Below are 18,653 nucleotides of genomic sequence, written 5' to 3'. Positions count from 1 at the left end.
TATGTAACATGAGAACAGAGTACTTTGAAGATGATAGTGCTTGAGTTGGTTGTAAAAATTAGCTTGTTACTTCTTTGGACTAGAGAAACTGGACTGAGAACAGATAATGGATGAAAACAAATTTTGCATGTAGAGATAGGCAGAGTGATTGGGTGAGCAACTGATAAAATAGAACTCAAGCCATGACTTACCTTCAGTGTTTCTGTGTCATATAGCTTTATATACCACCTATGCTTGAATTAGTCAATCCAATTTATAAGTTGACTCTGTGCGTAGGCAGAAGTTGAGTGAAGGACAAAAAGTTTGTATTTTACTTTGGGCCTTTTAACAGCACTTTTCCATCAGTGCATCCGTTTTGTTAGTAAATTTATTCTCTTCCTAGAGAAGAGAACCAAAGAACAAGGGAAAGATTTAGAAAGCAGACATCAAAGCTACAAAAAATAGCAGAATAACTCAGGAACAAGTAGGGTATTTACTGGGGAAACTGCTTATTTGCTTTTATATTTTCAAAAAAGACCCAGAATTCCCGTTAGCAATGTATTTTTAAAAGTGCAACTATTTTTAGTGTAGTGTGATGTACCCAAAGGGTATTGCATTCCTTAAGTTCAGTGTGTTTTGAGATCTTACTGAAATTTAGCAATCAAGACCTCTGACCCTTCATTTAGATGAAGTAGTTTGGAAAATGAACTTGAGTCTTAGAGTCCTGTTAACAAAGAAAAAAATGGAAGTTTAAAAGTCCTGTGTCTTTAAAACAACCCTTTCTTTCTTTCTTTTTTTTTTCTTTTTTCAGTATTTACAAGTCACAAATACAGACTGTAGAGTTAATAAAATACTTGCTTTCATAGTGGAATGAATGGCTGCACATCTATATCACACAGCTTTGGAGAATATAGGGAGGTTTTTGTGTTTGAGGAATGACTTGTGAAGCAACTGCTGGATCATCTAGTGAACATAAATCAGCCTTGTGATTCAAATATTGAGTACAGACATGCTGAAATAGTGGTTAATGTGGCTTATGACCTGATTTCCTCCTGTATTCCAATGGCCTGATTTTCAGAGACATTACCTACATTTTTATCTTAAAATTTCTAAGAACATCAGTTTAGTGATCTAGGCTGAAATTTATACTACATTTGTGTCAACATGTGACAGGGATGATTGTCACAGGTAACTTTTTTCGTTTTGAGACAATTTTGAGTGGACTTTTTATTATTTCTACAATATAAAGCAGGAATATTTTACTATGTGGAAGGGTTGCAATGTTTCTTTTATTTGCATTGAAAACCTTTCCCTCTGGCATCGTTAGTTCATCTTCTTAACTGTTTAGCTGTCCTTTGTGAGTTGGGTCAGGTTGAACTGGAAGAAGAGTGGTGTCTGGGAGTTTCTCCTAGAAAATTAATCTCTCTTAGAGTTCCTTCTTACGCTGCTGGTTGTGGTCAGGGTTTCTTGTAATTCCACCATAGAAACGAAGTGGCCTGGTGAATTCAGAAATGGACCAGGGTCATCATGATTGATTGTTTGGTCCAGATGTAACAGCAATAAGACACAGGCCTGATAAACAAGAACAGGATAAATGGTGGAAAAAAGGATTTTAAAAATGCAACTGTCTTGTATTTTGAGTACAACAAATTTTTATAAAATCTCGTATGAGTGTGTTGATTCTAGCAGGAGAAAGAAGATAGTACAGATTCAGAAATTTACTTAAGCAGTAAGCTTGAACTATATATGTATCTCTTAGAATCGTAGAATCATTTAGGTTGGAAAAGACCTTTAAGATCATCAAGTCCAACTGTGAACCTAGCACTGCCAAGTCCACCACTAAACCCATTAGTGTCTCAAAATACTACAGGATCTTCCCAAGGCTGGGAACATACAGGCTTTCCAAAACCAAATGACAAAATGGTATCAGATGTCCTCTGTGGCTTTATTTAGCTCTTTTTTTTTTTTTTTTTTTTCTTTTTTTGGGGGGCAGGGTCAGGGGAGTTACTGATTTCTACCGGAAACTTCCACTTTGACATTGATACATTTTTAGGAGAAAGACAGGATATTAATAGTATAATATAGTATAAAACCCCACCCAAGATTTGGGACCTTATTGTTCCAGACAAAAAACAATTTTCTTTATTCAATGCCTTAGCCATCATCATGGATATAATGAAATTGTATTGCCCCTACCATAAATTTTGTTTGTTCTAGCTTCAGGTGAATAGGCATGTTTGTTGCAGAGAACTTCATGACTGATGTTACAGTGAGTGTGCAAGGACTTCATTGAAAAATTAAGGTGTCAAAGGTGATAATGGGAAATAGTATTTTCTATCCATAAAATTAATGTAGGCATTTGAGCTTCATCATTCTCCACTAATGGAATTTTCTTTCTCCCTATGAGGCCTCTAAATAGCTATCCCTGATATTTTGTTCAGAGTTGTTAATATCTTTGAAATTTCAGCTGAAAATAGGCTGTAGATGGGATAGTGTTTAAAACATAGGGTATCTGTCCTTGTTCATGTGGGTTGAAGCTACTAATGCTTTGTTTAAAACAAACCAACCAACCAACCAAAAACCCAAACCAAACAAAAACCCCACAAAACCCCCACACCCACTACACCCCAACCAAACAAAAAACTATGCCCTCTGCTTCTGCCCCCAAGTGTTGCTGCTGTTGTTGAAATTAGCTGTTGGATGCTAGTGATGGAAGGTAATATGTATCCAGCTTAGGATGCATAACCTGAAGTTGCTTTTTGAGAACGTTAAGCAAGGTACCAGGTCATTGCTGTTTTATGTAAGCTCTTGTGCAGAACCAACCTTGTGATTTTGCATCTGATGCATACCTCCAAGGAACTATATAGGCCCACCAATTGCTTTCAAGGCTTTTTTGTTTGGTTGGGTTTTTTTGGCTTGTTGATGACAGAGCAGTTTTTTCAAGATTCAAGCATAGATTTTTTCATAACAGTAAAGACGTACCCAAAAAAGAAGAATCTTTGTAAGTGCTTTGAAACTTAAGTCTGGTCTCCAAGGTAAATCAGAGCTGAAGCACAAAATATTTCAGTGTGACTATCACATGGATATTGTGCTTGCTTGCTATTTTTTTGGAATAATGAATTTAGCTGGATGTCTTCCCAAATGAACACAGATTTACTTATTCAAATATGTTGTATGCTTATTCAGATACGAGGTAAAATTCACCATGTTATTAAATGAACATTCATTTCTATATGAATATTTGCTATTCAAACACACCTTTGCCCACACACAATACAAAAATAAAATTAAGCCTTAAATCTTCACCTTGGTCATCCCTGAGAGAAAGGTGGATATCAAAGTAGCGTTGCCATAAGTTCACCACATTCACACTGTGATGAACCGAGGAGAAAAGGCAACTTTTGAAAACATTTTCCAGTTCATTCAAAAAGTAACTCACACCTTAGATATCCAACAGCCCTATTAACACCAAAAGGAGGCAGTGGACTTAAAGCTAAGATCTTAAACTTTGCTGGGGTGTCTGTTAATAGTAAGTTTTAAAAGTTACAGAAGAGAATTATCTATTTGAAATACGGTTGATAAGTTTCATATTCTGCATTAGCTCTGATATGCAAGCAATTTGAAATAGTCCGCATATACAGATATATGTGTTTATGTATAGGTATATATAACGTTATCTATGTGCATATATATGCTTATATAGATATATAGGTATGTAAGACATATATCATAAAGCGCTAACTAGGTCGGAAAAGAAAAAGAAGTATACTTAGCATGTGTAGTTGTAGCTAGTAATTGCAGATTTCTTCTTCCCCTCCTCTGAAGCAGTACAGTGCTGCATCTGTGGCTAAGCCCACAGGCAGGACTGCCTATTTCTCTTGCACAGTCACCCTCTACAACTAGCAGTTTGTTTAGCAGAGGACTTGCTGTTCCTCAGTGTGTCTGGGCTCTTTGGAGTGCTCACCCTTACTCTTTGTTTACTTGCTTAGACAGTTGCGGCAATGCCACCACCAGCTTGGTTGTACGTATGTGGAGTGGGGAATGAGAGTGTTTCTCCTCCTGGACAGCTCTTTTCCTTTCAAAACTCTTGAGAGGACAATCTTAGCCAGTCTAGCAGCCTGCGTGGTTCCCACAGGAGATAGAACAGCCTTTTACTTGCCTCACTCCAGTCCCTCCCAGTAGCTGGTGTTTGGGACACATGCTCTTCCCACCCCAGCAGCTGGTGGCCAAGACCCCCACTTGCTCCTGTAGCTCACAGGCCCAGGGTGTCCTCACCCCGCTTTGACTCCTGTTGCTGGCCCAGTGTCTTGTCTTCTCATGCTGTTCTCACCAGTAGCTGGCACTTAGTCCTTGCAGCACACCCCCCTGCACAGGATAGGATTTCAAAAGAAGCTAGGACTGACCACCGTGATGAGGCACAGAGCTCTCAGTCAGACAAACATGCTGACCGGCCCTGTTTTATGTGCAACTGGCCCCTTCTATAACCCTTTCTGTTTGTTCCCCACCTTGTTCCTCCCCAACCCCCTTCACTTTCCCATGCCCTCATCAGCTGGTGTAGTTCCATGCACACCCCTCCAACACTCTGGGCCCTCCGGTTTGTGTGCTTATCAGTTGCAAAGTCCTGTTTTGCCCATAGTTTCTTGATAGCCCTTCACTCAGTGTGCCTGATCATGTTTGTTTCTTGTCTTTGTCTCTGTTACGTTTGTCTTCAGGTTTGTGTCTCTGTATATTTTGTTTATAGCTTCTTTTTCTTTATCATCCCATTTGACAAGGTCTTTCATCAGATAATCTTACTGAAGGAAACACTCCCACATTCCCCATACCCTTATCAATAAGTGGGTCTGAGCAGGTTTGGTTCTTGTTACTGCCTCTCTCATCGTTTGTTGGTTAGGTTTGTGCCCCTGCATGTTCTTCCTTATGTCTTCGCCCTCTTCCTATTATCCCCTTTTGCATTGAAAAGAGCCGTGTCCAGACACCCTTAAGGGAGCAGATGCTCTCTCCTTCCACATAACCTTACAGTGGTCATCAGAAGTTTTGTGTATGTTAATTTGCCTTGTATAAAATTAGAAAGGAGCAAAGAAATGTAAGCCTTTCTGGGTAGAAGTCCGGAGTTAAATATACAAGTACGCATATAGAGAGAGAATTCTGTTGCTGGTTAACTTATGAGATTATAATGTTATTGAAAGTGCCGTGGTGACGTCCCCCTAAATGTCAGAGATACTAAGAAAATATCTGAATTAAAAAGAAAAAGGGGGCTTTGAGTTATAAAAAGTAGTTAACAGCCTGTGCAGTGTCAAGAGCACACAATGATTATGAATCAAAGGAGAAGATGAGTCACCTTGACATTATCAGGTTTAGACATCTTGTGGAGAACCTACTCTGATGTTTTTTGACCTTTTCAGTTTCATTTAATTGTACTATATATGACACTGGTGGTGTAGAAATAAATACGACTTGCATCAGTGGTTGTTATAGAGACAAGACAGGTAAGATGAGAAAACACGTGTTTTCTTTTTGCTGTTCGGATTGCTCTTTTAGAAAAAGCAACAGATGGTGCAGCCTCCTAAAATTAACTTGTGATGGCCCTTTTTCTCCGATAATTACAACTTTTTGTTAATTGCTTTATTTGAAATCTGTATTTGAAAGATTTGATTTAAAGTATTTTATTTATATCTTCAGTAATAGATGAATGGGCTGCTTTGTACAAACGTTGTTGTCCTGGTTTGGTTAATTATTATGGAAGACTATGCATAGAATAATTTCATATGCTACTTTTCATCCTTGTTAGTGGAGGGAGGAGTTTTTGCCAAGGCATTTGAATAAAATCCTGCCAAATCTGGACCTCCCTATAAATTTTTGACAAGCTGAATTTTGCATTTAAAAGTGTCAGGAATTCTAGATGAGCTCATCCAATGGATATCTTGTTGCAGAATGGTTTAGCTATAATAAGAAATCAGTTAATTTGTGTAATTGTATATTTCATTTCCCGAAGTGGATAAATCCATTACAGAGAGAAGGAGCTCTTTTTGTATCATGTACACCTTCCAGTTCTTCCTCTGGTGCATGCCACTGTCACTTCAAAACCTTCTCATTCACGCGAGTTGCCTGGGTTTCCACTCGAAGGTCCGGTGGCATCTTGATAAGGTTCTTGTTCTCCAGGTTTCATGTAGATGACAATTCCATGAAAAAGACAGTTATGCAATGCCAATTAGTATAGTTGTGGGTTTCATTATCTTTCAGGATCTCTGCTTTTTTTTGCCTGAGGGTTTTACCGTGTGCAAAATCCATAGAAGCCTGGTCTGCTTCACTGTCAACCAGTAACGTGCAGTGAGCAAGGGCTGGATGTGCTTTTCCCTTCTTTCTTTCCCCATCCTATATTCCTTTAGCCACTTGTTATTCAAAGAAATTATTAGAGGAAGACGCTGTCATTTTAATACATTAAAAATAATAGTTTGTGAAGAGATCTGATTTTGTGCTATGTTTAAAAGCACCTTGTGTTTAAAATTAATTCTTTTTTCTTTTTTCCTTGATTGAATGGACATGTCTTCTTGAATTATGCTGGGAAAAAAAGTTCCTGTTCTGTTTTTAGGAAGAATGATTTACTTAATATTTATGTCTCCTCTGTGCCTGTTTAGATGAAGTCAGATATCTCTAACAAAAGCACAGGCAAAAACTGTTTTACTGTGAGGGTGGTCAAACACAGGAACAGGTTGCCCAGAGAGGTTGTGGAGTCTCTGACCATGGAAATACTCAAAACCTGACTGGACATGGCCCTGAGCAACCGGCTCTAGGTAACCTTGCTCTGAGCAGGGGGGTTGGACTAGGTGATCTCCAGGGGTCACTTCCTACCTCAGCCATTCTGTGATTCTGTGAAATTTGTGGTATTTATATATCATTACTGGCAAAAAAAAAAACAACCAACCAAAACCAAACAACCAAAAAAAACCCCAAAAAACTACAACCAAACATCTGCTGTAATTTAAAAAAAAAAAATACTCACCACTTGATTTATTGAAAAGTTATGTTTATAACTTGTAAGCCAGGAAAAAACCTAGGTCATTCTACTTGTACTGGATCTGCTATACCAATGAAGGAGAAATACAAAACAATTTCTCCTGTTGGTTTCACTCAGTAGGATTCTTTATCATAACTTCAAGAAGCAATTTTGTTCAGCAGGAACTCAATAACCATTTTATGAACTATGAAATATGTTAACAAAAAAAGTAGAGCACCTTCTTTATAAATTGGTTTTCTGTATTTAGAAAGAGTTGAGTAAGATTTTTTTTTTCCCCATTTATCACTGGAATTTATTTTAAGAAGTATTATTTGACTTGCTGGTGCATAGATGAGTTCACCTTTAGATCAAAACAATATTTCTTTTAAAATATGACATAGGGATGTCTTTTATCACAGTTTTAATCATTAAACCAGTCAATGTATTGTGCATTGGAACACTGATTCAAAACTAGCACAACTGACCTAATGTGTTTCCATCTGAAAACTAGTAAATGGGTCTTAAGTTGAGTGGAACCACCTTAAATGTCTTAGAGAAGACAAGATGCTTAACTTTTGTCTACTCTTTCTAATTGTGATGTATTTTTGGTGAATAGATAACATTTTTTTTCAAAGCAAAAATATTTAATCATAGAATCATAGAATGGTTTTGGTTGGAAGGGACCTTAAAGATCATCTAGTTCCAACCAGGTTGTTCAAAGTCCCATCCAGCCTGGCCTTGAACACTTCCAGGGCATCCACAACTTCTCTGGGCAACCTGTTCCAGCGCCTCACCACCCTCAGAGTGAAGAATTTCTTCCTTATGTCTAATCTAAATCTACCCTCTTTCAGTTGAAAGCCATTAACCCTTGTCCTATCGCTACATGCCCTTGTAAAAAGTCCCTCTCCAGCTTTCTTGTAGGTCCCTTTCAGGTAGTGGAAGGCTGCTATGAGGTCTCCCTGGAGCCTTCTCTTTTCCAGCCTGAACAACCCAAACTCTCTCAGCCTGTCTTCATAGGAGAGGTGCTCCAGCCCTCTGATCATCTTCGTGGTCCTCCTCTGGACTTGCTCCAAGAGGTCCATGTCTTTCCTGTGCTGAGGACTCCAGAGCTAAACACAGTACTCCACATGGGGTCTCACGAGAGCAGAGGGGCAGAATCACCTCCCTCGACCTGCTGGCCACGCTTCTTTTGATGCAGCCCAGGATACGATTGGCCTTCTGGGCTGCAAGTGCACATTGCTAGGTCATGTTGAGTTTCTCAACAACCAACACCCCCAAGTCCTTCTCCTCAGAGCTGCTCCCTATCCATTCTCCGCCTAGCCTGTATTTGTGCTTGGGATTGCCCCAACCCATGTGCAGGACCTTGCACTTGGCCTTGTTGAACTTCATGAGGTTCACACAGGCCCACCTCTCAAGCCTGTCAGGCTCCCTTTGGACAGCGTCCCTTCCCTCCAGCGTGTTGACCGCATCACACAGCTTGGTGTCATTGGCAAATTTGCTGAGGGTGCACTCAATCCCACTGTCCATGTTGCCAGCAAAGATGTTAAACAGCACTGGTCCCAATAGCGACCCCTGAGGAACAGCACTTGTCACTGGTCTCCACTTGGACATCGAGCCATTGACCGCAACTCTTTGAGTGCGCTCATCCAGCCAATTCCTTATGCACCGAGTGGTCCATCCATCGAATCCATGTCTCTCCAGTTTAGAAACAAGGATGTTGTGCGGGACAGTGTCAAATTTAGACTAATTTAAAACTGCTATAATCACAAGCTCTTGCTGACACTTTCTGTGTAGGTTCTGAAAACTTTTTTCCTCTATTTAGACATAAAACTATGGAGCATCAGTCTTGGCAGGTATCAGGAGGGCGCCGGCCCAGCTTTTCCTTCTTGTCTGAGTCTTAAAGTATAATTTCAATGCTCTCTTGATGCTTATTAGAATTAACCGCAGCGTTTATTTGATTTTTTTTTTTATCAATTGTAGCAGTGTCCATCTCCAAATCTGATGCTGATATTTTGACTTGGGGTACACCAGGACTTACTGGTATCGTTGTGTATCTTATTGCTATGGTATATAACATAAATTAAACACTACACTGTGTTTTTAACAGTATAATTAAAAATACTTTTAATTACAGCTAAACCTTTGAAATAAAGGCTAATACTCAATTTTGCTCTATTGTTTTAGATGGCATTACCATTGAAGAAAATTTTTAGCGTATATTTTTATGGAGTAATATTGAATAGTAAAGGAATTTAATGCTTATTTCTCCCTTTGTTTTTATGTATTCAGTGGAACAAGTTCCTGTGGAGCCTTACAACATTCCACTGTCTCAAGCTGAGGTGCTGCAGACGGGCAGTGATGTGACACTGGTTGCTTGGGGCACTCAGGTCAGTAAGGCTCTTACAAGCTATTTGTCATCCAGCAAAGCCTAGGCTAAGGGTTAAAATAAAATAGAATAGGGTTAGGTGATGTTTTGAATAGTGTTGCATTCAGGCTCAAGACAATAAACTGTGTGAATCTTCCATCACTATATGCTTGAATAATTTCCAGTGTTTATATTCATATGAAACCTGCTTTTTATTGTGTAAGATTTTACTTATTTTCGGTTGAAGCTGACTCTGGAAATGTGGAAGAGGTACCTGTGCAGGAGGCTAATGATTTATCTGTGATTATGAAAGTGGTATATTTAAGAATGGGGCAGTGAGATGTTACTCTGAGGAAGGCAATGGGAAAGGAGAATTCAAAGTAGCATGCTGAAAGAAAAGTATAGGTTTTTACTGCATGATTTAAAAAAGTGCAGTCTGGAGTTCCCTTTATACAGAGAGTTAAAATCCACTGAACATTTAATACAAACAGGGACTGATATAGTTTTGATTCTAACAGTTATATTTCAAAGGTGTTCAAGAATGTGATTGGACACTCCCCCCCCATTAAGATATGCAAATATTGAAAAATCTGGTAAGAAAATACATGTTCATTTTCAAGAATTATCGAAAAGAAATTTGAGTCTAGTTTGGAATTACCAGAAAAATGTTTTTATTGCCTTTAACCTATAATTAAGAAATTGCTGTTTTCCTGGCCTAATTATATCTGAGAAGCTTTCGGAGGAGAGAGTGTTATAACTTTCATCACAAGAGTATTGAATTGATCACTGGGGTTGTGCCTTTTTTTTTTTCTTTTTGTTTGAAATCCGTAATCTTCAGTGCTTTTCTGTGATAGTTTCCTTGTCCTCAGACTACTTGATCTCCTTTATATCTATGGTTATTCCTACTAGTCTTCGATACTTTGCACTGGGATTAAATTACGGACGACTTCAATATCTTTACCTGTACTTGTTTCTCCAGCAGAAACAGTTTCTATAGTTTTCTGTGTTCCCTTTTGAAAGTGCAAAATTTTGCTCCATTTGGATGAAATCTTAGTGTTCATCATATTCCCAAAAATTGAATTGATAAAGAAAGTAATGGCTTGAAAGCTGGTTGTGGAGTTTTAATAATATCCTGAGTTTACCCAGTAGGCAATACAGCAGAGAGGACTTGAAGTGACATCCTTCAAAAAAACTATGCGCTTTGGAGCCTGGAAAATGTAGGCCAAGTGTTAAGACAGGTGGTTCTTTTGATGTGAATAGTAATAGGACAGATGTGCAGCCCTAATCCAAATTTAGGAGCTGACCAAACCATGGGTGTGGCAGTATAATACAGCATGGGGACAGATGCTTAGCGCATTCACAGTCAGTCCAGCCTGTTCTGGATGCGTCAGGTGTCTGCAGATCAAATATGTGCCGTGAGTTTGTTCTGAGGGTGTTTGCGGGCTGTGTACATAAACTCGGAACTAGGTTGCTAAATGTGCAACCAATCCAGAGTTTATTGTCAATAGGCAGAGTGATTGCACGTGCTCGATGGTTACTTCTCGTATGATTTTGGACGTTAGGTAGCTGCTTGGCAGCTGCTGCTCTGTTGGGGTTGCCTGATGCTTGCTTTCCTGGGTGGTACTAATTTAGTTTCTCTCCAGTTGTGCTCAGTGTTTTATGGTCATTAACTAATCCTTATCCCCTGTGAACTAGGTAAATATTCTCACTTATACATCAGAGAAATGGCAAAAACATCCATCCTGTGTGTCATGTTGAAAATTCACAAACCCTCTTATTACAGCCACAGATGAAGTTTAAACAAAAACACTGCAAGCTATATTTTCTTTTTATTATTACAATACTTGTATTAATTTGCCTTTTAAAATAGTCCTTAGGTGTTTAGCTGTTCATATTTGCATTATGTAAATGAATGTTTAAAGCCTTAATCATCTTGTTTCAGCATAGATTTTTGCTCTGTGTAGAATTTAATACTGCTCTCTGACCCTCAGGCAATGACACCGCCTGACGGTGTCCACGTTGTGACATTCTGTTGCCTTCCAGACGAAGGCGACCTCATCCAAATTGCTTTTTGGGGATTGTCCTTGGCCTCCAACCCCTTACCTATGCCTAGAAGTTGCTCAGTGGAGGTCATCTGCCTCAGTCCAAACCTGTATTATGAAACATTCTAGCAATAAGGAAAACATCAGAGTTTATTGGCAACTTCATATCGAGAAATTCTTTTTTACCCTCATAGCTCATGAGAAAATACTTTTTGCTGAGATATTTGTGGAGGATAATCTGAGTTGTTGTCATAACAGTTGTTATTTTCTGTGTTGGAGCATTTGCTTGCTAATGTTTGTTTTAGGGAGGCCAATGCTTACAATACATTTTTCTTAGAAGTGTTGTATAACATACTGTCAAGATACAGTTTTGAATGTATGTAGTATTGCTTTCTTTTCTGTTCATATCATAACACACCTTATGAAAAGGATGCTAATAGATGTGGATTGTTTTACATCTACTTTGATGCACTTACATATGCTGCTAAATACATTCCTTGACTGGTGGATAGTGAATAACGTGTATTCTAATTCAGTACAAGCCTCTTGCTAGAGGGGAATACTTTTTTGTTTTAGTCAAATGTTAATTATAATAATCAGATAATGCAACATTTGTAATGTTGGCATTAAACTGTGTTGGAAGACCGGTAAACGGTCATTTTGTCATATTAGTGCCCATATGCTTTGATTGTGGGGGCCAGGACTCGATGTTTACAGGTAATTTTTTACATGGTACTTACTGTCTCTCCTAACTGTTCATAAGAGAATGATACGGAGATGATCATTTGGTAATCTATTGCGCTTTCAGTAAATTGTAGTAAGTGTAGTTAGGAAGAAATGCTTCTTGCAGGATTTCATGTGACTGCTACCTCAAAATACAGTACTCTGATATATTTGGGTCTTAGCTTAGTTACAGTCCTAAAAAAACCCTTATCCTAAACCTCCAACTGACTACAAATATAAAATAGTGAGGCCTGATACTATTCACTGAAAGATACATTTCTAGAAAGCAACAGTTTTGTTTTCAGTGATTCTTCACTGAAGTTAGTTTTTGAAGTGGTGCTAAAATACTAGGAACAACGTAAGTAGTAAATAGGAAGAATGAACTGAGCAATAAATGCTTATTAGATTAATGAGTAAAAAGGTTTCTGCTAAGCATGCAGGTAATATGTTAAATCACTGCTTGTATTCAGTATGCATAATTTAGAACATCTTAAACAGAAATTAAATGTTTACTTGGTGATAATACATTGCCTTTTCAGGTACATGTGATCAAAGAGGTGGCAGCAATGGCTCAAGAAAAGCTTGGTGTGTCCTGTGAAGTTATTGATCTGAGGACCATCTTACCCTGGGATACAGAGACTGTTTGCAAGGTAAGGAAATTATGCATATTAATTTAAAACCACAACAAACCAAAAAACCACAGTAATAACAACAATTTAAATGCAAATAATGATGGCTTTGTTCTTTAAGTTTTTTTTAAAGGCCTACATTTTTGCTCTGTATTGTATATATTGTTCTGTATTTTTTCTTCTGTATCGTATATGAAGAGTAAATGCATGTTACATGGACCAAACATTTGCTTTAGCATCTAAACAGGATTATGTTTCAGGGTTCAAAATAATGTTATAATACATGTTCTTTGCATTGAAGCAGAGGGTAGGATTTAATCAGAGTTGTGCTGGAAAACTGCTTTTCCATGATTTCTGTCTCTTTCTATCATCTTTGCTTACTTTGCATCTGAAAAGACCAGGTGAAATCTTTCTGTTTTTTCCCTGCTGTTTTACAAGAAGACCTTAATATAGTTTTAGGTCTGTAATAATGTGCCTTAGTTTTGTTCATCCATATTTCTAGAAATATATGTTTTGATTTAAGGTATATGAATTCTTGGGCTGGGGGGAAAAGGCAGCATTTACTATTCTCAGACTATCTGGTTAGAAATTCATGGGTACTGTGAAGTCCTTGTGTGCAATATGGGAGTCTTTGTTTTTGCAAAGAATTTCTTTCAAAGCACTGGGTAGCTGAAACTGGAATTTGAGTTTCCATATACTGAGAAACCATGGGAAGTGGTTATTGTACTTACATATACCTTGGTCTGCTTACCCCCCCCTTTTTTTTTTTCCCTCCCTGTGCTGCTTTCTCTTCAGCAGCTAAGAGCTATTGGGAGGAAAGACCTTAAAGGAAATGGAAGGGGGAGTATTTCCCAAAAGTATTTGTAAGTGTAAGAAAGAATCCCAAGGTATACTTTTTAAAAGTGCCATTTGGGAAATTAAAAAAAAAAACCAAAACAAACCCACCAAACAAACTGAAGGTCATTAAAGCGAAACCTCAGATCTGGAAAACTTTATTTTCCCTCTCCCGATTATTATCTAACTTTTTTCTTGTTGTCCTGAATTAGCAATTTTTGTCTGCGTTATTTACAGTGCCTGTAATATTTTTTTCCCCCTTCATTTTTCACCTCCTCATTTGATGAGGTACTTTTAACATTATAAATATGTGAATAAACTTAGATTCTGCAAAATAAACGTTAGTATTGCTGCTTTGGGAGCACTCTTATCGACAGGTCTTTTCCATAGTTACCTCAGGAAAATTAGTCTGAAGTCTCTTCCATGAAACCATTTTTTCCAAGCTCCTTGAGAACTATGAGAGAAGAGCTGCTGCCTAACTGCCATCCAGCAGTACAAATGCTGGTGAATGTGCTTTTGGACTGCAATGCTCCAAAAGGTTCTGCAGGTGTTTTTGTCTTTGCATTATTTACAGCATTAACAATTAGGGCATAGTCAAAGGTTTACCCCTCACTTTACGGTAACAGCTCCCTTGATTTAAGCCTGGGCAAGTTGTGTGTGGTAGCAGAATGCTTGCTGCTTCTACTAGAGCTGAGAGTTTCCTGAAGCTGGCAAATCCACAGTCGTGCAGGACCGTGGCTAACAGCTCCTTGGGTCCTAATTCAGTCTCTGTACACTAGCTCATTTTATGTTGCTGATCAAATCACTCTGAAACTTGAGAGATGTCTGCAGCTTCGTTAGCCCAGGCCTAGTAACTGTAGTGTACTGAGTTAAGATAACCATAGGGATGAGAAGAGCCATGGCCTTGAAAAAGGTCTGTGATTCCATCAAGTACCTTCTCTGCCTGCAGTTTCTAATTTAAGGCAATATGGTATCATATCTACAGCTAAGTCAGATTGTACAGGTGTTTAAATGGCGCAGATCAGGCACACCATCTTATCCGACTCTCTCTCTATAGTTGGAGTATCTTAATTGTGTAGACAAGTGTTTTGTCATTCTGTAGTTGCTCAGTCCTTGCTCTTGGTCAGGTAAAGTATAAACAGATTAAATGTGATAAAGGGAAAGATGAGCCATTGGTTTGCTACTCTATGGCAAAGCTTGTATTTCTCCACAGTATGAATTTTACTGCTATATTTGTCTGAGGGACTGCCAGTGGGACTGGATGGAGCAGATTATGGGAGGAAAGATACATGCTGGGCGTCCGCTATTGGCAGTGTCCTATTGTCCGGTTGTGGATGTGTAACAACAAGTTGTGTACTTACACGCATAGCTATGTGTTGCTTCATATACGTTTGATCTTCTCAGCTGAAGTGTTTTCAGTGTTTGTTTGCAGTGTATTTCATGTTACTTGGATGTACTTTCTATCTGTAAAAAATGAAATGTGTTGAGTTGTTGTCATCAATATGAAGAGAAACTTTGGCAGTAATAAATCGTTTACAATCCCTTCGGGACAAGTAAAATTATTCCTTTTTTTTAGCTAAATTTTTTTCCTTCTTTGAAGATAGGAGCTGTCATTCTATGAAAACAAAACATCTCTCTGAAAGAGCAGTTAAGTTTGTTTTGTTGGGTTGGACCTGAACTGAAACGCCATCAGGAAGAAATGCAGCTGTGCATAGGAAGTGCAGAGCTTTAGTTGTACAATGTTTTGCAAATCTGTACTTGAAAAATAGATATTCCATGAAGATTTTCAGCTTATGTTCCATCCTGAACATCTTTTAAGGTTACTGTGGCGTAAATAAAAAGATGGAACAGAGAGACCTGTTGCTTTAAATCTGTTAATGAGTTTACTATTAAGAATTAAAAGAGAGTTATTCAAGAGATATATAGTGCACATTGGCTAGGCAGTTCAGCTATTTATTGTAGTAAATACCAAATAGTAAATGATTTTAGCATTGCTCTTATGTTAGTATGGCTGCAGGCTAGCCAGTCTGATGGGAGAAATGTTAAATTATCATCTTCTGTAGGTCTTGTCTGTTTTGCTCAGCTGAAAATAATTAGTGGTTTGCATTTGGTACTATGCAACACTGAAACTTTTTAACTTAATTTGCATCCTGGACAGCTTTTAAGGTAATTGCCAACATAAATAGAAGGATGGAAACGATAGTTATAGCTGCTTGCTGTAGCCTCATCCCAAGAGGAACTGCTTGGTGCAGCTGTTGCAGATGACGGTGGCTTACGGGGTCAGTTCTGGTGACAGGACTTGTTATTCCCTTCCTCACATGCCAGTGTCAAGGACCAAAAGAGCGGTAGAAAAGTTGGCCATGCCAGAGAAAGTCCTTGGCTGTCCGTTGGTCTGCTTAAGTCCTTTTTGCGGGCTCTTAAATGATAATGGGATTGCTTTTATTCCAGTCCAACCAATAAGCAAATCATCAGCTGTTACAGGCTGCCCTTTGCCCCGTACTGTTACTTATGTCAGCCTCCATAAATCTCAGGCCAAGTTTTTATGTTTTTCCTTATCTTACATATGTGTTTGAGATATGTCTATCACCTCCTTGTCCTGGTGGATGCAGAGTAAAAGGATGGTGCATGTGATATGCTGCAGCCTTATTGCCATTCTGCTGGTGCTGGGATGCGTGGTCCTCTGCTGATGGGAGTCTGTGAAGTGGTCTTATCGGAGAGCAGGACTTTGGGTTTTGATGTAAAAACACATCCCTCAGTTTTACTGCTGGGAGTGGTGTCCTTTGCGATCAGTACAGGCTGTTATTGTAGTCCTTGGACTGCTGCTGCTTTCAGTCCCTGCACGCGCACGTCTCCATTCATGTCTTTCATACCAACCTTAACATACTTTTTACAATTCTCCGTGTTATTATGATTCTCCTGTGTGCTGGCTCTTTCTAGAAGGCTGGGAGCCTTATCTAGCTTCTCGTAGGCTGTGTGATTGCTCCTAACCATGTGCCCAGCATTGGGGTTCCCTATGTTCCATGTGGGTCAGTGTCCTGAAGCTTTAATAAAGGAATTTAGTTTTACAGAAGTAGTATGCGTTTGCCAGTCTAATATGTTTTACTCTACAGGCTTATTCTATTCTTAGGCTTACTCAGGAAATGCTGCATTTTTATATAGAAATGTTTCTGTGAATGTTCCTTGCCAGTCTACGTAATTTTTAAACAAAATCAAGGCGCCTCCACGGTTGGTGTCAGGGAATGAGCAGGCCTGATAACCTTAATTGTTACTATCTTTAGAAACGAAGTAACTTTAAACACTGAAGTTTTCAATGCAGCTATTTAAAAATGAGATGCTTTACTTAACTGGAAATGCATGCAACTTTAAGACTAATTTGACAACTGTGGTGTAGGCATGAAGAAGGATGGGCTGAAATGGTTAGTGCTTTGGAGATGAGCAGTAATATGTCAACATTTTCACTGCAAACCTAACTGCTTAGTCTGCGTTCTGTAGCTGTTTCTATATAGAAAAGTATGTAATCAAAACACATATTTCAGGAAACTATAAGAAGTTATACTTCACAACTGCCACCAGAGGCCTCTTTTTAGCCAAGTTAAGCATCTGCTTTGACTTTGCATTGCTCCTATGAGCATGTTTATGAATATATAGCTCTGAGTGAAACGTAAATAAACATAAATAGTAAATGTAGTGAACATAAATAAAAACTGCTGCCTAATTTTACTGATATTTTCTTTGCATTTTTAATATTTTGAGATTATGTTCAGTTTTGAAATAGGTTAGCATTTGTCATCTGCATGAGAAGGAGATGAGGGTGTACCTGCCTGGAGCAGACTGCCATGGGCTTTGAATGGATCCCAGCAGTAACTGAAACCTTCCCTTTGGTACAATTCCTGGGACAGGTAAATGTGCAAACAGGGCCTAGATTTTTCTTTGTCAATCTTCAGGTGTCTAAGAACGAGTATTGAAGTTTGAGCTAGTTAGAGTAGCTCATAGAGCTGTTCTAGAGAAAGGGTATCTCCTGAGGGTCATTCATCCCAGCTGTTTCAGCATCCTGTTTTGGGATGAGAGAAATTAGCCTCTGGAAATGTCTTGGTTTAGAAGTTTAAAAAGAAAAAAAAAAAGTTAAGGGAGCCCTGATCGATGAGTGTAGTGTAAAGTTAGGTGAGATAAATCGCACCCTGATTGTATAGCTGACAGATGACACCTGCTGCTGACAGAAAGGACATAAGTAGTTGGCCTGTTTAAAAAAATATCTGACATCTCTTTGCTAGAATAAAAGCGAAGAATCTCTGTGTGTGTATATTTGTATAAATATATATTTCTTTTACGTAAGGCTTCATTACTATTTAACTTGGGAAAGCTTGTGAAAGAAAGATGTCCTTCCTTACTTAAAGGCAATGGATACAAACAGTCCCTTGCCCCTGAAAATTGATCTAGCCTGTTTCAAGATTCTCTAGCATTCTTAAAAAAATAGCATTCCTTCTCTGGATCAAAAGAAATCATTGATTTTACAGGCTGACAGCTAAAAAGACATACAGGAAATATTTTAAGTCACTTAAGTTAGTTTAGACCTGTATTTTGTACTTCGTTGCTTTTCACAGAAATCTGGACAGGTAAAAAAGTTAAACTACATAAAATGTAGTATATTCCCTAGTTGTCTATATTCAGTCAGTATTTGTCATTTTGAACATATTTCAAACTGTTGAAATTGTGACTTCTGTGCATATGTTGTTTGATAGGCTCAATGCTGTGAAAGCTTGATGTGTGTTTCTTCTGAGCTTTTTATCGGAGTTTTCATGTACTTAGAAAACTAACTTCTGAAGTGATTATTTTTCTGAATTTTATGAAGTGTTTATACCAGAGAAACTTTTCTTAGAAGTCTTGACTTTTTGTTTTCTTTTGATGATGGCAAGGACTGTTTTTAATGTATCACTTATTTTCTGGTTATATGCTTAGGTTTGAGCTATCGTGCTTGTATGTCATGATCACTTGAACTGGGACTGTTCTTCTCAAAAGATTCAGATCACACTGAAAGTGTCAGTAGTGGAATTACCAGGTTTTGATATCTCTTGCGCTGTAGAGCCTTT

The 18,653-nt window shown here is 38.4% G+C and overlaps 1 protein-coding gene across 2 annotated transcripts in view; it reads left to right on the top strand.

Annotated features, from left to right (window-relative positions):
• BCKDHB (branched chain keto acid dehydrogenase E1 subunit beta) overlaps positions 1-18,653 on the top strand; it is a 140,519-nt gene that overhangs the window by 34,293 nt on the left and 87,573 nt on the right. For both annotated transcript variants that reach the window (XM_087774877.1, XM_087774876.1), the window contains exons 7-8: positions 9,263-9,360; positions 12,643-12,753. In XM_087774877.1, the coding sequence (XP_087631003.1) occupies positions 9,263-9,360; positions 12,643-12,753 (209 nt within the window). The remainder of the gene's footprint in view (positions 1-9,262; positions 9,361-12,642; positions 12,754-18,653) is intronic.

Source organism: Nipponia nippon, unplaced genomic scaffold (genome assembly GCF_047370975.1).
Source record: "Nipponia nippon isolate SJK-2023a ecotype South Korea unplaced genomic scaffold, ASM4737097v1 scaffold_4, whole genome shotgun sequence".
NCBI lineage: Eukaryota > Metazoa > Chordata > Aves > Pelecaniformes > Threskiornithidae > Nipponia > Nipponia nippon.
This window is presented reverse-complemented; position numbering and strand designations above follow the sequence as displayed.